Genomic DNA, 17,711 nt, shown 5'->3' with positions numbered 1-17,711 from the left:
ATCGGCCGAATGATTCATTTAAGCGTGCTGTGGGCATTTTGGCGGTTGTGCGCAGGCGAATCATTGTTGGACGGATCAAGCCTTTAATATGAAACAAATCATGATATCCCTTCATTTAACGGCTTTTTCGAAAACTGTGCTTTATCGCAATCGGTCATTGGGGCAACCTTAAACCTTTTGTATTGACACTATTCAAAACCTCCGATCTCCGATAGCGATATCGCATCGCGTCGGGAGAATGAGGATTATATATAATATTGACAGCCTGCCGCCGATTTGCCGATTGCGATATCGCATCGCATCAGAATACATTACCCGGGCGCCTTAACAATGTGGATGAAATACTGCCGATTGCCGATTGCGATATCGCATCGCATCGGGGTATTGGCATCACATAAGATATGTATTATATATCGCCGATCACCGATCGCCGATTGTGCATCGCATCGGGGCTAATGGCATGGGGGCGCTTTAAAATGTGCATGAAGTATTGCCGATAGCCGATAGCGATATCGCATCGGCAGAGACTAATGTGCCACTTACTTATGCTCCCTTATGTCATTGCGATATGCGATCTTGCGATCGCTTTATCGCAATGAAAAAGGATTGTTTTATTTGATCACATGGGTTTTTCAAAAGGTTTTTTATATAATGTATTCATTTGGTTTTCGGACCTTTTTGAAATATAGAATGTTGATACGAATTAAACTCTAAGGGACCCATTTCATATGATAATTTTGGGAATAAAAATGTTATGAAATGGGGGGTTGTTGTGGAGCACAACAATTGGTGATTCGCTAGAAGAAACAGTTATCTCTGAAAAGTATAGAAATACTTAAACTTTTTCAAAAATAGAATTCTAATTAAAGGGGAAAATTCTAATATAACTAGGTATATATGTATTCCAAATAAAATGAAACTATTTTGTTAATTTCCTCTCTTTTTTAAGAAAATAAATACATTCTAAGTTTTAAATAGGCCTTTATTGGTTTATATTGATAAAACAGAAAACCTTTCCAAATCAGCTTTTATAGTAAACTCATCTGTCATAGGTAGAGCCTCTGCTGCCAGCAAACGTTTATAGTTTCGACAGGGATACCTTTTAACCAATGCTATTGTCCATTGTCCCATCCAATTAAGAGTGTGATTAACAGAATGAATTCAAAACATGTTTTCATATTTTGTATTCCATTTTCTTTTCTGTTATTAATAAGATAAAAAGCCATTGTCCTGGTTTGGTGGCCAGCTATTGACAATGCCATTCACTGGTAGTAATCTAACCGAACAAGCCGGCTCGTGATGAGACCCCTTGTCTTATAATTCTAAGCCATTACCCTGTTATGGTATGCAGTATTGGTAATGTCGGTTAAACTATTTCCCTATGAACATGGTAAGCAGGCTTGTAATAAGACCTCTTATCTTTTCTATCAAATATTTTAGAATTACACTCTGAGTAATCATAAACTTTAGTGAATGGGATGAACAATTTTCTCCTTAAGAGTAAATGGATGACAGGGTAAGAGTTGAAGATGCTGAAATTGGATTAGCTTCTATCTTGATATTGATAACTTTTTGAGACCAATTTAAAAACAGAAAATGATTTACAATACTTTTAAACTTTTGAGAGGAGTTCACAAAACTTGAAGTGTGGTTTCAGAATACAATGATACCTAATTTCCTAGAAATTATCCCTTTTGGTTAAGAGTTCTATTATTTTAAAAGCAAATATCACTGTACTCCTGTAGATCAAATTTTCAAACACAGCAAAGGTCAATAGTAGATACCTTACAACATTATTTTCTGCAAATCCTACAAACTACAAAAATCTATCAAACTAAAAGGAGAAGGGGTTACCTCCTCAATTAAAGAATTTCTTCAGGATAAGGCCATTAACAGGGAGAGAATCTCTCAACCCTGATAAGTCTTGCAATATAAAGGTCGAATGGCCTATCTTTTCACATATTTGAAATGGTCCAAGCCACATCTTCTGGAACTCGGTGTGCTTTCCTTTGTCCTCATGGGCTTTGTCCCATTTCAGAACTAAATCACCGACTTGAAATTGTTTTGAACCGGAAGAGACTGAATCAAAAGCTGCTTTGATGATTTGCTGATGTTTGGCATGAGTAACCCTGGCTTTTTCTCTTTCCTCTTCTAATTTTAGAATTTGATCATGTCTAAGCTGAATAGAAGAGGAAGGACTTTCCTCAATGAACTGCACTAGGGCTAAAGAAGGAAGAACAAGATTTGTGGGTAGTACTGCTTCTTTTCCATACACGAGATTGAATGGGGAAGATCCTATAGAAGCTTTCTGTGTTATCCTATCAGCCCATAATGCAAACATTAAGGATTTGTGCCAGTTTTTATGATTTTGTTCTATAGTTCGCTTAATGATTTTGATCAGATTCTTATTAGTGGACTCCGCTAAACCATTACCCTGGGGATAGTAATTAGCAGAATACTTTAATTTAAATCCTCTTTTAATAGCGAAATCAAACATAGCATTGCCTGAGAAATAAGATGCATTATCAAAAACAAGAGCATTAGGGACACCAAACCTGGTAATAATGAATTGATCTATGAATTCAATGATTGTTTCAGAATTTGCTGTCTTCAAAGGAATGGCCTCCACCCACTTAGTAAAATAATCGGTAGCAGTAAGGATATACTTATGCTGTTTGGAAGACGGTGGAGTAATTTCCCCAATGATATCCAATCCCCATTGCTCAAATGGTTGTTCAATGTTGACTGGTTGCAGAGGGAAAGCTGGTTTACATTGTCTTCCACTAGAAGTTTGGCAATTGAGGCATTTCCTTACATACTCGTGGGCATCTTTAAACAGAGTAGGCCAATAGTATCCAGCATGAATAATTTTGTGAGCTGTTGTATCAGCTCCAAAATGTCCTCCCGCTGGTCCATCATGTAACTCCTGCAAAACCTTTTGTGCTTCAGGCTTCTCAAGGCATCTTAATAAGATAGAATCATAATTCTGCTTAAAAAGCACATCATCAATAATTGTAAAATTCTTTGCTTTCAACCTAATGGCCCTTTTGTTTTTGTAAGATAGGTTTGGAGGTGCATAACCATTCTTTAAATAAAAGATTAAATCTGCATATTGAGATTCAGAATCAGTAACACTTATCTGATTGATTTCTTCAATTTGATCTGTATCGCTTGATTCTGGAATGTTGGATGCTCCTGCCAATATCCTGCAAAAACCTTGGCCCCTAACAATCTTTGCTGGCCTAATTTCCAAGTCATACTCTTGAAGCGCTGTGACCCAATTTGCCCTTTTTTCACCCAGTTCTTTTTGGATTAAAAGTTGCCTAACTGCAGGGAAAGGAACTATAACTTTGGTGTGGGTTTTCAAAAGGAAGGGTCTATAATGTTTGACTGCTTTAAATACAGCAAAGGCTTGTTTTTCTACATCGGAGTAATTCAATTCAGCACCCTGAAGATTTGAGCTAAAAAATGAAATGGGTGCTTCCAGATTGTGATCATTTAGTTGCGTAAGTACTGCAGCATACGACGAGTTGGATGCGATGGTATACAATGTAAAATGATTAGAAAAATTTGGAGTATTTAAGGCTGGGGCATTGATTATTGATTGCTTGATTAGATCAAAAGCTTCTTTTTCTGCTGATCCCCACTTAAAGGCTGAATTCTTCTTAATCATTGTTTGAAGTGGTAAAATAATTTGAGAAAAATCTGGAACAAATCTTGTAACAAAATTGATCTGGCCTAAAAATGACTGCATCGTTTTTTTATTGTGCGGGAAAGGGATTTTAGAGATTTCTTTGATCCGATCAGGATCAATATAAATGCCATCTTTGGACACAATAAAACCTAAGAGCTTCCCTTGATCAAGAGCAAAGAAAGACTTTTTAGGGTTAAGAGAAATACCATATCTTTTGCAACGTTGAAAGATTTGATTTAGATCATGCAAATGATTATACCTCTCCTTAGAGAATACAGTAATATCGTCTAGATAGACGACTACTGTTCTATTAATCAACCCTCTAAAAGCTGTATCCATCGCTCTTTGGAATGTTGCCCCTGCATTTATAAGTCCGAAAGGCATTTTCTGATATGCATATGTTCCCCATTTTGTTCTGAATGTAGTCTTAAGCTGGTCATCAGGATGAACCAAGACTTGGTTATATCCTGAGAAACCATCTAGAAAGGACATCAATTCAGAGCCTGCTACTGATTGAAGTATTTGCTCCATAGTAGGTAATGGGAAATTGTCTTTCAAGCTCGCTTTGTTCAAATTTCTGAAATCAATACAAATTCGAATGTCGCCATTTTTCTTTCTGACTGGCACCATATTAGAGACCCAGTTTGAGTGTCGGACAGGAAAAATAATCTTGGCTTTCAAGAGTTTGTTAAGTTCCGATTTTATCTGGCTCTCTAAATTTGGATGTATTTTTCTTAACTTCTGCTGAATCGGTTTCTGATCGGGGAGTACCGGAATGGTATGCTGGATAATGGATGTATCATAAGTCTTCAAATCATCATATTTCCAAGCAAAAACCTGTTTATTTTTTCTTAACAGTTTAATGAATGCCTCCTTTTCTTCCAAGGAAAGTCCTAGTCCTAAGTTAATGTTTTGAGGAGTTTGTTCGGTGCCAAGATTTATCAATTCAAACCTAAGGGTAGAACTTTGGAGCTTTGCGTTAGTCACAGGTTTAAACCTGTCTTTAATATCATAAAGATCCTCCAGCTTTACCACAGGCTTAGGAATTGCATTTTCCTGAGGTGTTTCTCTCATTTGGGAGTCATGCTCATCTTCCTCAATGATTTGATTATCATAGGACTTTTCAGAAGTTAAGAATTGTAAAATATCCTCATCATGGTTGAATACTCTCCAATTAGTGACATTGTCAGGAATTGAAGGCCTAAAAAGCAATTCTACGGAAAATCTATCTGGGCTGTAGTCTTCAGAAGGTAGGAGCTTGGAAGCTACATTAGCTAGGAGATCGGCTGCTGAGTTTTGAGACCTGGGAATGGAGGAAATGTTGAATGCAGAAAAGTGCGAGGTAAGTTCTTGTACTAGCGATTGATAATGCTTGAGGTGATTTGAAAGACAATGAATTGCATTCCTCACCTGTTTAACAATAATTTCAGAATTGCCAAATACTTTTAGATATTGCACTTTAAGGCCGATTGCTTTATATAATCCCTGGACTAAGGCTTCATATTCGGCTGTATTGTTAGTACATTCAAATTCTAGCCTACAGGACAGCATTGTCTTTTCTCCTTGTGGGCTAACCAAAATACATCCTGCTCCTGAGCCCTCGCTAGACTTGGACCCATCGAAATATAATGACCAAAATAAAGAAGTATTAACAAATGTATTTACAGTTTTCTCATCATCATTGAAACATCTAGACCTATCTGTTTGTGAAAAATTCTCAATCTGAGATGTAAAATGATTGACTGAGAAAGGGGATGGTTGGGCAACAAAGTTACCAAAAAATGACTCTGATGAATAATTCCCCAAAATGTTGTTGTTGAATGCTACCGGCTGGTTTTCTTGCTCAAATTCAGTAACTGTATGGGCCATATGTTTTTCCCGATCGATCCTAATTTGATTTGGCTTACCCTTATAGGGAAGCCACATATGTGACCAATCAGTAGAAATATACCCATGCAGTTTTTCAGACCAATCCCTACTCAAAATTAGACCGTAAAATTCAGGAATATCGGCTATTAGGATATCAATTCTTTGTACTACTCTGGGATCAGCAGATAACCTGATGGTTACGGAATTAATCTCTCCAACAACCTGTACCTTGGTCCTGTCCAACTGTACAATATGAATAGCAGACTTCTGGGGTTCAATGTTCAGTTTAGAACAAACTGAAGCTGGCATTATGTTAGATGATGCCCCTGAGTCAATTAAACAGTTGTGCAGGTTTCTGTTGTAAATCTCATAGGTTAGAAGGAAAGGTGGAGTATGAGAATTTGATCTATCGCCAATCAGAACTGAATCGGTAGCTTCAACCATACCGGGAGGAGGTTGGCCTGAATCATTAGCAGCTTTTGCACTGGGAAGAGGTGTAGAAGGAACAGCATTCAATTCCTTAAGAAGTAATTTCTGCTGATGCTTTAATTTACTAAGCTCAAACATAGTAATGTTTGCTTTAGTTTTCTTCATGTCATCAACAATGTTATATTCCATTGAATCGGATACCACTAATGTTTTAGATGTTGAAGGAGTATTAGAAGTTGAAGGCTGGTTTTGGGGAACTGCTGCAGGTGATTTCTTTGCAGGTACCTTTTCCTTGGTTGTAGCGGCACCTGCACTCCTTTTCTTTGATGATACCTGAACAGGTTCAGAAGTACTTTTGCTCCTAGTAGTGACCGGGAACGCTTCTTCTTCATTATCAGTATCGGAGTTGGGGAGTATAAAATCCCACATTCCATGACATTCTACTACTTCTTCTTCATCATCAGTCGGTGCGATTGTTTCCTCTTCCTCTTCTTCTTCTTGCTCTGAGTCTGCATTAGATATGACATTTGGGGGCTTTGATTCATTTTTCTTATAAGTCCTAAAGGGTCTTTTGGTTGAGGTTTCGGCCACCTGTTTCTTTATTTCAACCATTTCATTTGATAAAGTTTTTAGGACCTTTTGCAAACCTTCCATGTCGTATGGGTCTTTTGGGGTTTTCTTTTTCGAGTCATCTTTAAAAGAGACTTTTTTGGCTTTTCTGTCTTCCAGAGCAGCCTTCTTCTCTAGAGCATTTATGCGCTTTTCCACAGCAAGTGCTTCTCTCATGTTTTCGGCTAAGGTAGGTTTCCCAACCCTGTCTACAAAAATGGCTATATTGGCAGGTAGGGTGGTGATATACCATTCGCTTCGAATTTGTTCACTTGGTTTGGAAGCTGTAGGGATTTTATTCAGGAGTTTATTGAAGCGAGCATTAAATTCCTTAATTGGTTCCCTATGCTCTATTCTCAGATTGGAGAGATCGTTTATTAAAGTAGCCAAAGACCTATCATCTCCATATTTGGTAAGAAACTACTCTTGGCAAGTGTTCCAACTGGTAATGGAACCAGAGGGTAAAGAGAAATACCATGATCCTGCTGATCCTTGCAAGGTGTAAGGGAAAAGTCTAACAACAACATCTTGTTCTGTTACTCCTTTCAAGTTGACTGCTAACATGAAATTATTGATGTGTTCCTCAGCCTGGGTCCCATCATCTGGGTTAAACTTAGGTAGCCATTTTTCAGGAGCATCTGGTAATGGATGCAATGGTGCAGGCATATTGACTGCACCAGGCCTGGTCCATGGATCTGCCATTGTAATAGCAACAGTGGTTGATACTACTGTTGGAATTCCAGATGTATGGGAAGGAAATAATGTTGAGGAGTGAGCAGGTTGGGATGCTGAAGCTTCTAATACCTGGTGAACAACAATATGTAATGGAGGAGTGGATGGTTGACTTTGCAGAGGGGAAGATGCAATGGAGGATATGGATGAAAGCTCTTCACTGTCAGATCCTTCAGTGTGTTTCTTCACCTTTTTCCTTTTGGGTAAAGGGAACTCAGTGGGTTCAATACCGAGCTTTTCCCTCTGAAGTCTGGTGAGAGGGTGAGGTAAATTGAACTGCGAAGTCGCACTGCTTTGTGATACCTCAGATTTCTGTGGTGAAATCGAGAAGCTCTGAAGTTTGTGGATAAGAGACTGGACTTCAGGTGATTCAAGACTTAATTGTTCTGGAGTATGATGGGTTTGAGCAGTGGTAGTTGATTCCTCTTCTTCTTGTTTGGATACTGGAGAGCCAGCATGCGAATGAGAAGTTCGAGGGGATTCGGAGGGAGATTTACTCTTAGAATGGCTTGCAGATTTGGGTTTGTTTGCCATTCACAGTTAGGCCCTCCTTCTAGCGCCAAAAATGTTGAAGCCTCGAAAATCGCTGCAACAACATTGGGGATAACCACCCGGTCCGGACCTTAGTACAGCTCCTTTTCCGTTTGGAATAGTGGCTCCGACTGGGGATAATGGGACCAGTTTCCCAAAAGTGGATAAACGGGATGAATGGATGATTTATAAACTGAGCTAGCGATGAGCGAATAACTAAATCTATTGACAAGAATACAAAAACTATGAACTATCCCGGGAATCTATTGAGCTTTAAAGTGTAGCGTTTGATGGTCTGTGTCTAAAGACAGGCATATAGATGACTCCATCTAACAGACATAGATATTAATTCATTCAAGATTACTGTGCCTAAATAGTTAAGCAAAGCGATTAAAGCGATATTACCACACTCATCATTTATATTATCGACATATACATGATTAAAAGGAAAGCATATCATAAAACATCCAATAGTGGAAAGAATGTAGAATTGCTGTTAAAGCGCATGCATATAATCAACAATAGCAAGGATAATCAAATAACAATTCACATAACAGGAATGAATTCAGACATAGATAGAAATACCATATGAGCTGCTTTGACACTCCCGATATCAATCGCTACTTTTAATTCTTCCTTCAACGCAGAAACATTCTCAACAAAGACAATAGTGCACAATTGCATAAAAAGCCTCCTTGTTGAATTAAGAACAACTGGTCCAGTTTCATAAAAGAATATTGACTGAAGCACAATAGTGCAAACTTCAGTTTTTAAGTCTGGTACAAAACTTTACGACCCTTTCCAAAACAATGAAAGGGTCTATAAATACTAAATTAATCTAAATATCTAATAAAACAGAAATCCTATTTAATTGGCATCAATGAATCTTGATCCTATTTTTCTCAGTGATCTGGCAGTCGGCGACATGATTCATCAGGTAGGTTTCTTGCCTTTATATCTGAGCTGACTTATCACAAGCATTGGCTCTACTTCAGGAGGTTTGTTGAGGCGCGAACTGAGCTGGGCGGCATAGGTGGCATCCTGAATATCGGGAATCATATACCCGATCGCATCTGTTAGGCACTTAAGGGCGGCTCTCTGTGTATGCGGCTTAATCAGGAAGAGCAAATATGCCTCGAAGGTTAAACTGTTAATCCCGGCGATTAATCTCCCCTTTTCCTCTAAATCAGGATAACATGATTACTCCAATGTGTTTGTTGTTGTCAACTTTCTTGGTGTACATTGGGAAATCATATTTGATAAGTAGAGAGTGTTATTAACTAGTTCAACTAGATTGCTGGAAGTTGATTTACATCTTGAAGCCACCCTCTCTGCTTTCATCATCTGAGACTGCCATTCTGTGAAGAGTATATCTTTATGTGTTTCTAAGATCCTGGGAAAATTTGCTGCTCTCCCTTGATCAGAATCTTGCCAGTCAAGAAATGCAGTTATGATCTCTTCGGCTTGATCTAATTCATTTCTGGCCTTCTCTACCTGCTGATTTATGGATGTCGTTAACTCACACAGTGGCTCTGCCTGAGCGATTTGTTGACACAGGAGCCTAATTTGGGATATTAATGCAGTGTTTATTTGTAATGCTTCTACTCTGAATTCATCCACTTGTGGAGCGTCCTTTATTTTTTCGAGCTGTGATGACAATTGAGCGATTTGCTCATCCTTTGTTTTCATCATTTGCTCGTTTGCTGCCCTTAATTGTGCCAATGCCTCTGATAATTCCTTCTGTTTCTGGATCGCGCTTTGGTCGATCCTTTGCTTTTCTGCCTGCAATTGCTGAGTTAATTGACTGTTCACTTGCTGTTGTGTCAACAATTGCTGCTCTGCCTGCTCTGCCTTCTGCTTTGTCTCAGCCAATTCTGCCTGTAATGCGAAAATTTCTTGATCCTTGGTTTTCAGTAGAAGACTTACCTCCGATGCCTTATCGATTGTCGCTGCCGAATAGGCTCCCGCATACTGTGACAGTTTTGTCAGGTCATCGGAGGGGTCGAATTCCTCCTTCCAAACCACACTGCCCGTAACAGTTTGCTCTGGGAAAAGGGAAGGTTGATCAATCCTTCTTCTTTTCCTTTGTCGTTTAACCACTGCTTTATGCCTTGGGCTGTAGAAGACATCCAGGGGAGGAATATCTTCTACCTGGAGAATGATTTGGTCGGAGGGGTCTTTTGGTATTACCTCAACATCCTTAGAAATGGGTGGGCGACTGGTTCCACTTAGAACCTGAGGTGAAGTGATGTCCTGTGTATCGTTTGTCTTGGAAGTGTCTGTATCCTTGGAATATTCCAACCCACTGATGATAGAGTCAAATTGCTTCCATTCCTGGAGCAATTTAGGGTCAATACGAGTATCTATATTGACATCAATGGTGGTTTGTTTTTGCTTTTCGGCTTGGGACTCCTTCCGCACTTCTTCCTGCTCTTTCTTCTGTTGCTCCTCTTGTTCCTTCTTTTGTCTTTCCTCCTGCTCTTTCATTTGCTGTTCCTCTTTCTCTTTCCTCTGTTTCTCCTCCTGTGCTCTCTTCTGCCTTTCTTCTTTTTCTTTTCTCTGCCTTTCCTCCTGTTCCTTCTTATGATCCTTTGTTATAACCGGAGGTTCCTTTGACTGTTGCCGACCAGGCTCGCTTGATGATGTCGCCGGTGTTTTTGCTAGTAAATCTAGAGGCAGAGTTTGCAACCTCTGTTCTCTAAGTTTATTAAACTCAGTCAACCCTTCATCATTATATTTCATTCTAGCGAATTCTTTAGCCTGACCTATTGATTCGGCTGAAACGAACAGGTCGTCAAACATATCTTCTTTATGCTCAAATTTTGTCAATTTGGCCTGTTCTAGTGCATTATAGGCAACTTTCTTTGGATCAAAGTGCCTATTTGGAAGAGTCGCCAGAGTTAATGATTTAATCTTTGTGGCTTCCTTCTCAGCATGTTTGAGATCGTGCAGAGTATAAACACCACATCTTAAAGGGAATGAGGGCCAGCTCTACTTCTTATTCTTCTTGAGAGTCTGTGTAACACTCTCAGCCGTAATCTGATAAGCGATTTCTCTTGCTAGCAGTTTATCTAGTATGTACAAAGGGAGAACATGTGGTTTGGCTTGGCTACCGAAAACTCTAACATAAGTGAATTTTTCCTCTCCAAACCAACTCCTTACCGCTGTTAAATCAAACGAAGCTTGATAGGAAATCTTCGGAATGGGTTTATCAAAAATAGAATAATAAATAGGCACCATAAAGCCATTGCAGATTTGGTATAGATGGTGCTTGTAAGAGGACTTCCATAATTTCTGATGGTATATGTGGATAGCCGTGGGATCTTGTGGCGTCCACCTCCAGCCGAGCACGGGAAATTCAGAATTGAAACATAATGTATCTAAAATATATGCACTGTAATAGAATGGGGGAATTTTCCTTTCAGAGATGACAGTCTGATTTCTAAAATCAAGAACAGCTTTGGCTAGTTTATCTGAGAGAATAGTGGCCCAATCCATTATTTGACTGTTCACTGCAGCTTCCATTAAAGGAACCATCTCTATGGTGAAATTAGAGGAGTCATGCAATCCCCACAATCTACACATCATTATTCCAGCGTAGCAATAAGGAGAAGCCAGGGAATCAACTGAGTACTTACCGGAAGACTCATGTTTGTGCTTTGCCGGATTTTGTCTCCAATCCCTGATGGGTTCGGATTCAACTTCATTCTCGTTTGCGAATTTTTCCAGGAACGCCTTATTGTATATCTTCTCTGGCTTAGGCAAATGGTACATTTGCCTCAAGTCCTCAGCTTTGAATGACCAGAAAATCCTCCCATCCCTGGTGCTGAAGGTTCTGTCCATGATTGGGATTTCTTCAATTGCCCAACGTACTACATCTGTGTATGGGAGAATTTGCTCCCTGGCTGCTATCCTGTGAAGGAAGGAGTAAGCTAAATCCTTAAGAGTGCACTCAGATTTCCGAGTGGAATCAGCAGTGGCTTCTACTATTGTCACCGTAGGTTCTTCAATTTCAATTAAGTTGTAGGTACCCTGCCAAGTAGTTCTTCCGAGACCTGAACATGTTGTATCTGAAATTAATCCTTTCTTCTTGTCAGTGAGAACCTGTCCTGCAGCTGGCGTAGTGGAAGTGCCTGTGGTCTTCTTGGATTTCTTCCCCATTTTGCTTGAGCTTTCTCCTTTGGATGAATTCTGCACAGAGGCGCAAATATACGTAATACAGAGAAATAGCAATGAAAACTTGCAAGTGATGAGAATTATTGACAGATGCGTAATAAGGGATTTAGCTTTTAAAATGGGCGCAGACACAATCCATGGGAGGATTTTAGGACTTACGATCACATTAAATGGCCGTTTAAAACCTGCCAATCTTAAATGCCCATTATATCGTTAATCGGCTGAATGATTCATTTAAGCGTGCTGTGGGCATTTTGGCGGTTGTGCGCAGGCGAATCATTGTTGGACGGATCAAGCCTTTAATATGAAACAAATCATGATATCCCTTCATTTAACGGCTTTTTCGAAAACTGTGCTTTATCGCAATCGGTCATCGGGGCAACCTTAAACCTTTTGTATTGACACTATTCAAAACCTCCGATCGCCGATAGCGATATCGCATCGCGTCGGGAGAATGAGGATTATATATAATATTGACAGCCTGCCGCCGATTTGCCGATTGCGATATCGCATCGCATCGGAATACATTACCCGGGCGCCTTAACAATGTGGATGAAATACTGCCGATTGCCGATTGCGATATCGCATCGCATCGGGGTATTGGCATCACATAAGATATGTATTATATATCGCCGATCACCGATCGCCGATTGCGCATCGCATCGGGGCTAATGGCATGGGGGCGCTTTAAAATGTGCATGAAGTATTGCCGATAGCCGATAGCCGATAGCGATATCGCATCGGCGGAGACCAATGTGCCACTTACTTATGCTCCCTTATGTCATTGCGATATGCGATCTTGCGATCGCTTTATCGCAATGAAAAAGGATTGTTTTATTTGATCACATGGGTTTTTCAAAAGGTTTTTTATATAATGTATTCATTTGGTTTTCGGACCATTTTGAAAGATACAATGTTGATACCAATTAAACTCTAAGGGACCCATTTCATATGATAATTTTGGGAATAAAAATGTTATGAAATGGGGGGTTGTTGTGGAGCACAACACCTTCTCATATTTCTTCTACTATTTTGATAGCCTTCATTATGTGTCTACAATCATCAGCAGTAAAACGAAGCAAAATATACAAAGACAAGAGCATGATGTCAAATCTTTTAATCTAGGGTTTCTATGATTTCAAAAGGTTTTTCTAAGGTTCTAGTTACAAATCCTAGATACTCCTTGACCTTACCCTTATTAGGGTTTTTATTTTTAGCGGAAATATTCAACCTGAGGGTTGATCCATACATATGAAGGAATGAAATAGAATATAGATATAAACACAAAAACAAAGATGCAACAAAAATAAATCTTCATTTCATTAATATCAAAGAACTGAAAGATGCTTACATACAAAATGGAAATAGACTGGCTCGGGCAATGGTAGCTTATCTCTGAGAAGATATGTGGCAGATAAATGCCTTTGAACTGTGTTACAATGAGGCTCTAAGGCCTATTGATGATTGAGAGATAATGGAAAACCCTAAACATCCAAAAACCTAACCTTGGAGAGGAAGCGCCAAAATTGTGGGCCCTGTTGGGGTAAATTAGTACATCAACTTCCCTATACATTGTTTGAGTCATTGCTACAGTCCTAAATTAGTACCTATACATTGTTTGAGTCATTTCTACAATCCTAAATATTATTCCACTTCATTCCTTGTTTCATGTTGATGATGGGGGATTCATCATTGCCCTCCTTTGACAAGTCACTTCCTGTTGACTTCGGCTCATTATCCAAGAAGATGACTTAGGAACTCCTTTTTAGTAACATAGAGCCGGCATGACCTAATGGCCAGTTCTTCGCATTCGACGACAGGTCTTCATTATTGGCTTCATTCGGGTGATTCCACGAGTGTTCGACCTCAGCTTCATTATCACATTCACGGATTCTATTGTCGTACCTTGAGAGCCATTGTCATTATGGGTGGTTCCTCTCGTGCCTGTTAACGGTCCACATCAATGGCCGGTAATCAGGTGGTTTTATAGCATGTTCGACTACAACACGTTCATTCACATGTTAGAATTCGTACTTTGATCGGGTCAGGATGGAGCGCAAGACCCTGAGTCTTGTCTGATATGACTCAGGCTGCCTGGAGTTATATGGCTGTGACCATACCATGAAACTTTATATTTATGATGATGATCCTTATATATCAGATGGCTGCGTCCATGCCTTGGATCTTATATTACAGATGATCCTTATGTATTAGATGGTTGTGCCCATGCCATGGACCTTTTCATAAGTCCTTATTATCCAGATGGATGTGTCCATACCGTGGATTCATGTTTTGACATCAGATATGTATATGTATATGCATCCTTTATTGTCAGGTCTCCTGAAAATGTGTGTCCTTGTCCTTGCAATATCTCGTAAAGCATCTCAACCATCACTCCTCATTCTGCCTTCATGCTTTAGGGGGCATTTGTTACACAATATTTTGTCACACCTCCTGCATTTACCTGTGACATACCCTGAAGTGCCCGAAACATGATCATTATACAGTATACTCATCCATGTATACAACTCATATCCCTCCTTTAACTTTTCTTGGAAAATGTCTTGAGCTTTCCCTGAAGAAATAGCTCTTAAAACCCTAAAATGAGGGTCATCGCTCTTATGAAGCTCAAAACCATGATGGTCGCCTGTTGCATCGTGTTTGACCTGTGAGATCATCGCTGTGTTCCCTGTCATACCCATGATGATCCCAAATATGTAAATTTCCCAAAGAGGATGAGAAGCTTTGTGATCTAGAAGCTTCCAGCATGACGAGCTGGAGGTGGTTTCACATAGATGAGGTCGAATCCTCCTAACTTGACCTCTTTGTCTTATCCCTATGAGCTACCTCCTTGATATGTGGGCCTAATCCTATCTTTGGAGGAGTCCTAACTCCCTCTCCCAGCCTATAAATTCCTCCTCTCCCATTCCCAAATGGTTGATCTATGTCCATTTGCACCCCTATGCTGAGCTTGTGCTTAGATGCTATTCATTAGACTTGGAGAAGGAGTGTTTGGAGAGTTTCTTGGCTTGGACTTGGATTACCACTCAAGGAGAGCCTTTCAACATCAAGGCTATGGTTGTAAGCTTCCCTTTATTCTTTAAATAATAATACAACTGTTGGTTCATCTTCCCAAAATACATATGTTCATGTATGTATTGGTTGATCAGCTAAGTAGGTTATTATTGGATTTGCTATTGGTTTTGGCATGATTTGTTGTCTCTTGATCACTTGTGCAGGTACATAAGCGTTGAAAGAAGCTGGAACAAGTCTGTGACATAAGCGGTTCGAGGATCTCAACAAAGGAAATTGGAATAGCATCAAAGCAAGGTAGGCCATCTCTCTTATTCTAATTTTCAATTAAAGATGTTTATTTGATTGTCACTTCAGTTACTAGACCCACTCATTGGGCTAGAGGGATCATCTCTGTCCATAGAGAGGATTAACCTTGTCAACGCAATCCTTGGTATAATGGTCTTCCTCACAAATGAGGCAAGGATATTTCGGCTTTCATTTGGAGGCATCATCATCAGATGACTTGGGAGGATCCTTTTTCGAGGTATCAGATTTTGCTTTACCTTTATCCTTATTCTTACCTTTCGAGGCTTTATCTACCATGGTAGACTGAACGACATTGACCTCAGAGGTTTTACTAGGATTTGATGGATTTTTCAAAGGATGACTAGAACCAGTACCTGAAACAGCTTTTTTCTTCTAAAAAGCTTTAGTGGAAGTTTGAGACACTGATCGAATTATACCATCAACAAGTGGTACATCGGGAGACTTCGAAGATGCCGAATCCGAAGATGGTCTTGGAACATCGGGCAACATTTCATATAGCATGCCAGATTGGGAATAGACTAAGTCCAAATACTGGGCACGAGCAATAGCTTGGTCCTCAGTAACGCAACAACCCATTGCTATATCTTTAGCAATTTTGTTCACAAATGATTTGGTGAACCATTCAGTCAACAACTCATCAGGAATTTTAAATTTTATGAGGCGATGTCGACATATCCATTCATGGATGTGATTGGAAATATGGGTTGCAGTATCTTGCTTCAGAGATGTGAGCAAATGAGTACCAGTTTCATAACGAATCAACAACTGGAAGTGGGTGGGGAAGGCCATAGCTAAAGAGTTGAAGTTTTCATAGGTACCTCGAGGCAACTCGACATACCACTTTGCGGAAGCACCTATTAAGGTTCGTTGAAAGAGGAAGAGATAAATAGAATTGTCAACATAAGAATTGGAAGAACACCATAAGTGATATGCCATCACATGGGCTTGAGGGTCCTCCTTAGGTTTTCCTTCGAATTTGAGGCAATTGCTTGAAATTTTAGTGGGAATCAGAGGCTAATAAGGTGAATGAAGAATTGGATCATTAGTGAGCCTTGAGACATTGGGCAATTCCAACATAGCTAAAAATGGCAATTGATGGTTAAAAGGCATACAAGGCCTTTAAGTAGGCCCAACCGGCGTGTTCTAACCTTGTTGGTAAGGATTCTGCCCCCAAAGTGGAGGATTTTGACCATAGGGGGTTTGATTCTGCCCCCACTGAGGGGTACCTTGACCATAAGGTGGATTCTGTCTAGGGTAGGGTTGATATTGACCTGCCATAGGCCATTGATAACCATAAGGAGGATAAACATTATGTGCGGCATATGGATTGTAAGGTTGTTGTACCTGCTGACCCTAGATATGAAGTGATTGACCCTACTGCTCAGGGGTTAACCTTGTTGATATATAGGTTGAGCTTGCTACTGCAAGGGTTGGCCTTATAGATACAAGGGTTGATTGGGTTGTTGAACAAACTGCGTTTGCTTTTTCAAAGGCTATTGAAACTACTGCAAAGGTTTCCCTTGCTGCTGTAACAGTTGTTGGACAGTTCCTTGAGGGATCCCTTGTGGGTATTGGTAAGTTCCAAATGGGATTTGACCATATGCATCGAGAATAACAATTTTTCCAGGTTGCACATGAGGACTTGATTATGGAATATAGGGTGGATTTTGCAGTGCCTGTGAACCATATGGAACATAAGAGTGTTGTTGTGGTATCTAGGCTATATAAGTTGTTGATACTAGATTTTACCTACCCCGGATGAACCAACGGATTAGGAATACCACTAGGATTATGTTGATTTACTCCAACCATGTGAGGTTGTGATCCACTCACATTGGGTTCCACCTGACACAAGACGAATGTTTGGATTTTTCCCCCAAGGCTGGGAATAAGGTGGTGGTACATTTTGTCCACTTGATGGAGGGACAGAGGAACTTACAAACGCATGAACCGAAACAGTCAGTTGTACCGGAATGGAAGGTTTAAACGACGGTAATGGTCATGATGTAATCGTTGGATGAATTGGAACTGAAGTAACGAAAGTTTGTACAGGTATCTGAGAGATCACGTTAGGAAGAAACAGACTAGAAGTAGGCATAACATTTGATGACCAAATAGGATTTTGAAACAAAGAGGAAGCACTAGGGGTTTCTGAAACTAATTGAACCAAGGTTGTATAACCATGTGGAAGCATAGGCTCAGTTTTTTTAGGAAGTATTGGAGATGGAACTCTTCCTGTAAAAGGAAAGCCTTATGGAGGAAAGTCATATTCAGACTCATCATCAACATGAGGAGTGTGAGTAGCAGAGACTTCCCAAGGATATCGAGG

The 17,711-nt window shown here is 39.8% G+C and overlaps 1 protein-coding gene across 1 annotated transcript in view; it reads right to left on the bottom strand.

The window, feature by feature from the left end:
• LOC149261567 (putative RNA-dependent RNA polymerase 5) overlaps positions 1–15,958 on the bottom strand; it is a 545,994-nt gene extending 530,036 nt beyond the window's left edge. Inside the window, exon 1 of the mRNA XM_089369718.1 lies at positions 15,799–15,958. Coding sequence (XP_089225844.1) covers positions 15,799–15,958 — 160 coding nt within the window. The remainder of the gene's footprint in view (positions 1–15,798) is intronic.
• Positions 15,959–17,711: the final 1,753 nt, after the last annotated feature.

Source organism: Pinus tabuliformis, chromosome 6 (assembly GCF_031772625.1).
Source record: "Pinus tabuliformis cultivar Carrire ecotype Pingquan chromosome 6, CPIR1, whole genome shotgun sequence".
NCBI lineage: Eukaryota > Viridiplantae > Streptophyta > Pinopsida > Pinales > Pinaceae > Pinus > Pinus tabuliformis.
The sequence above is the reverse complement of the archived record's forward strand: the minus strand, read 5'-3'. Positions and strand labels throughout refer to the sequence as shown.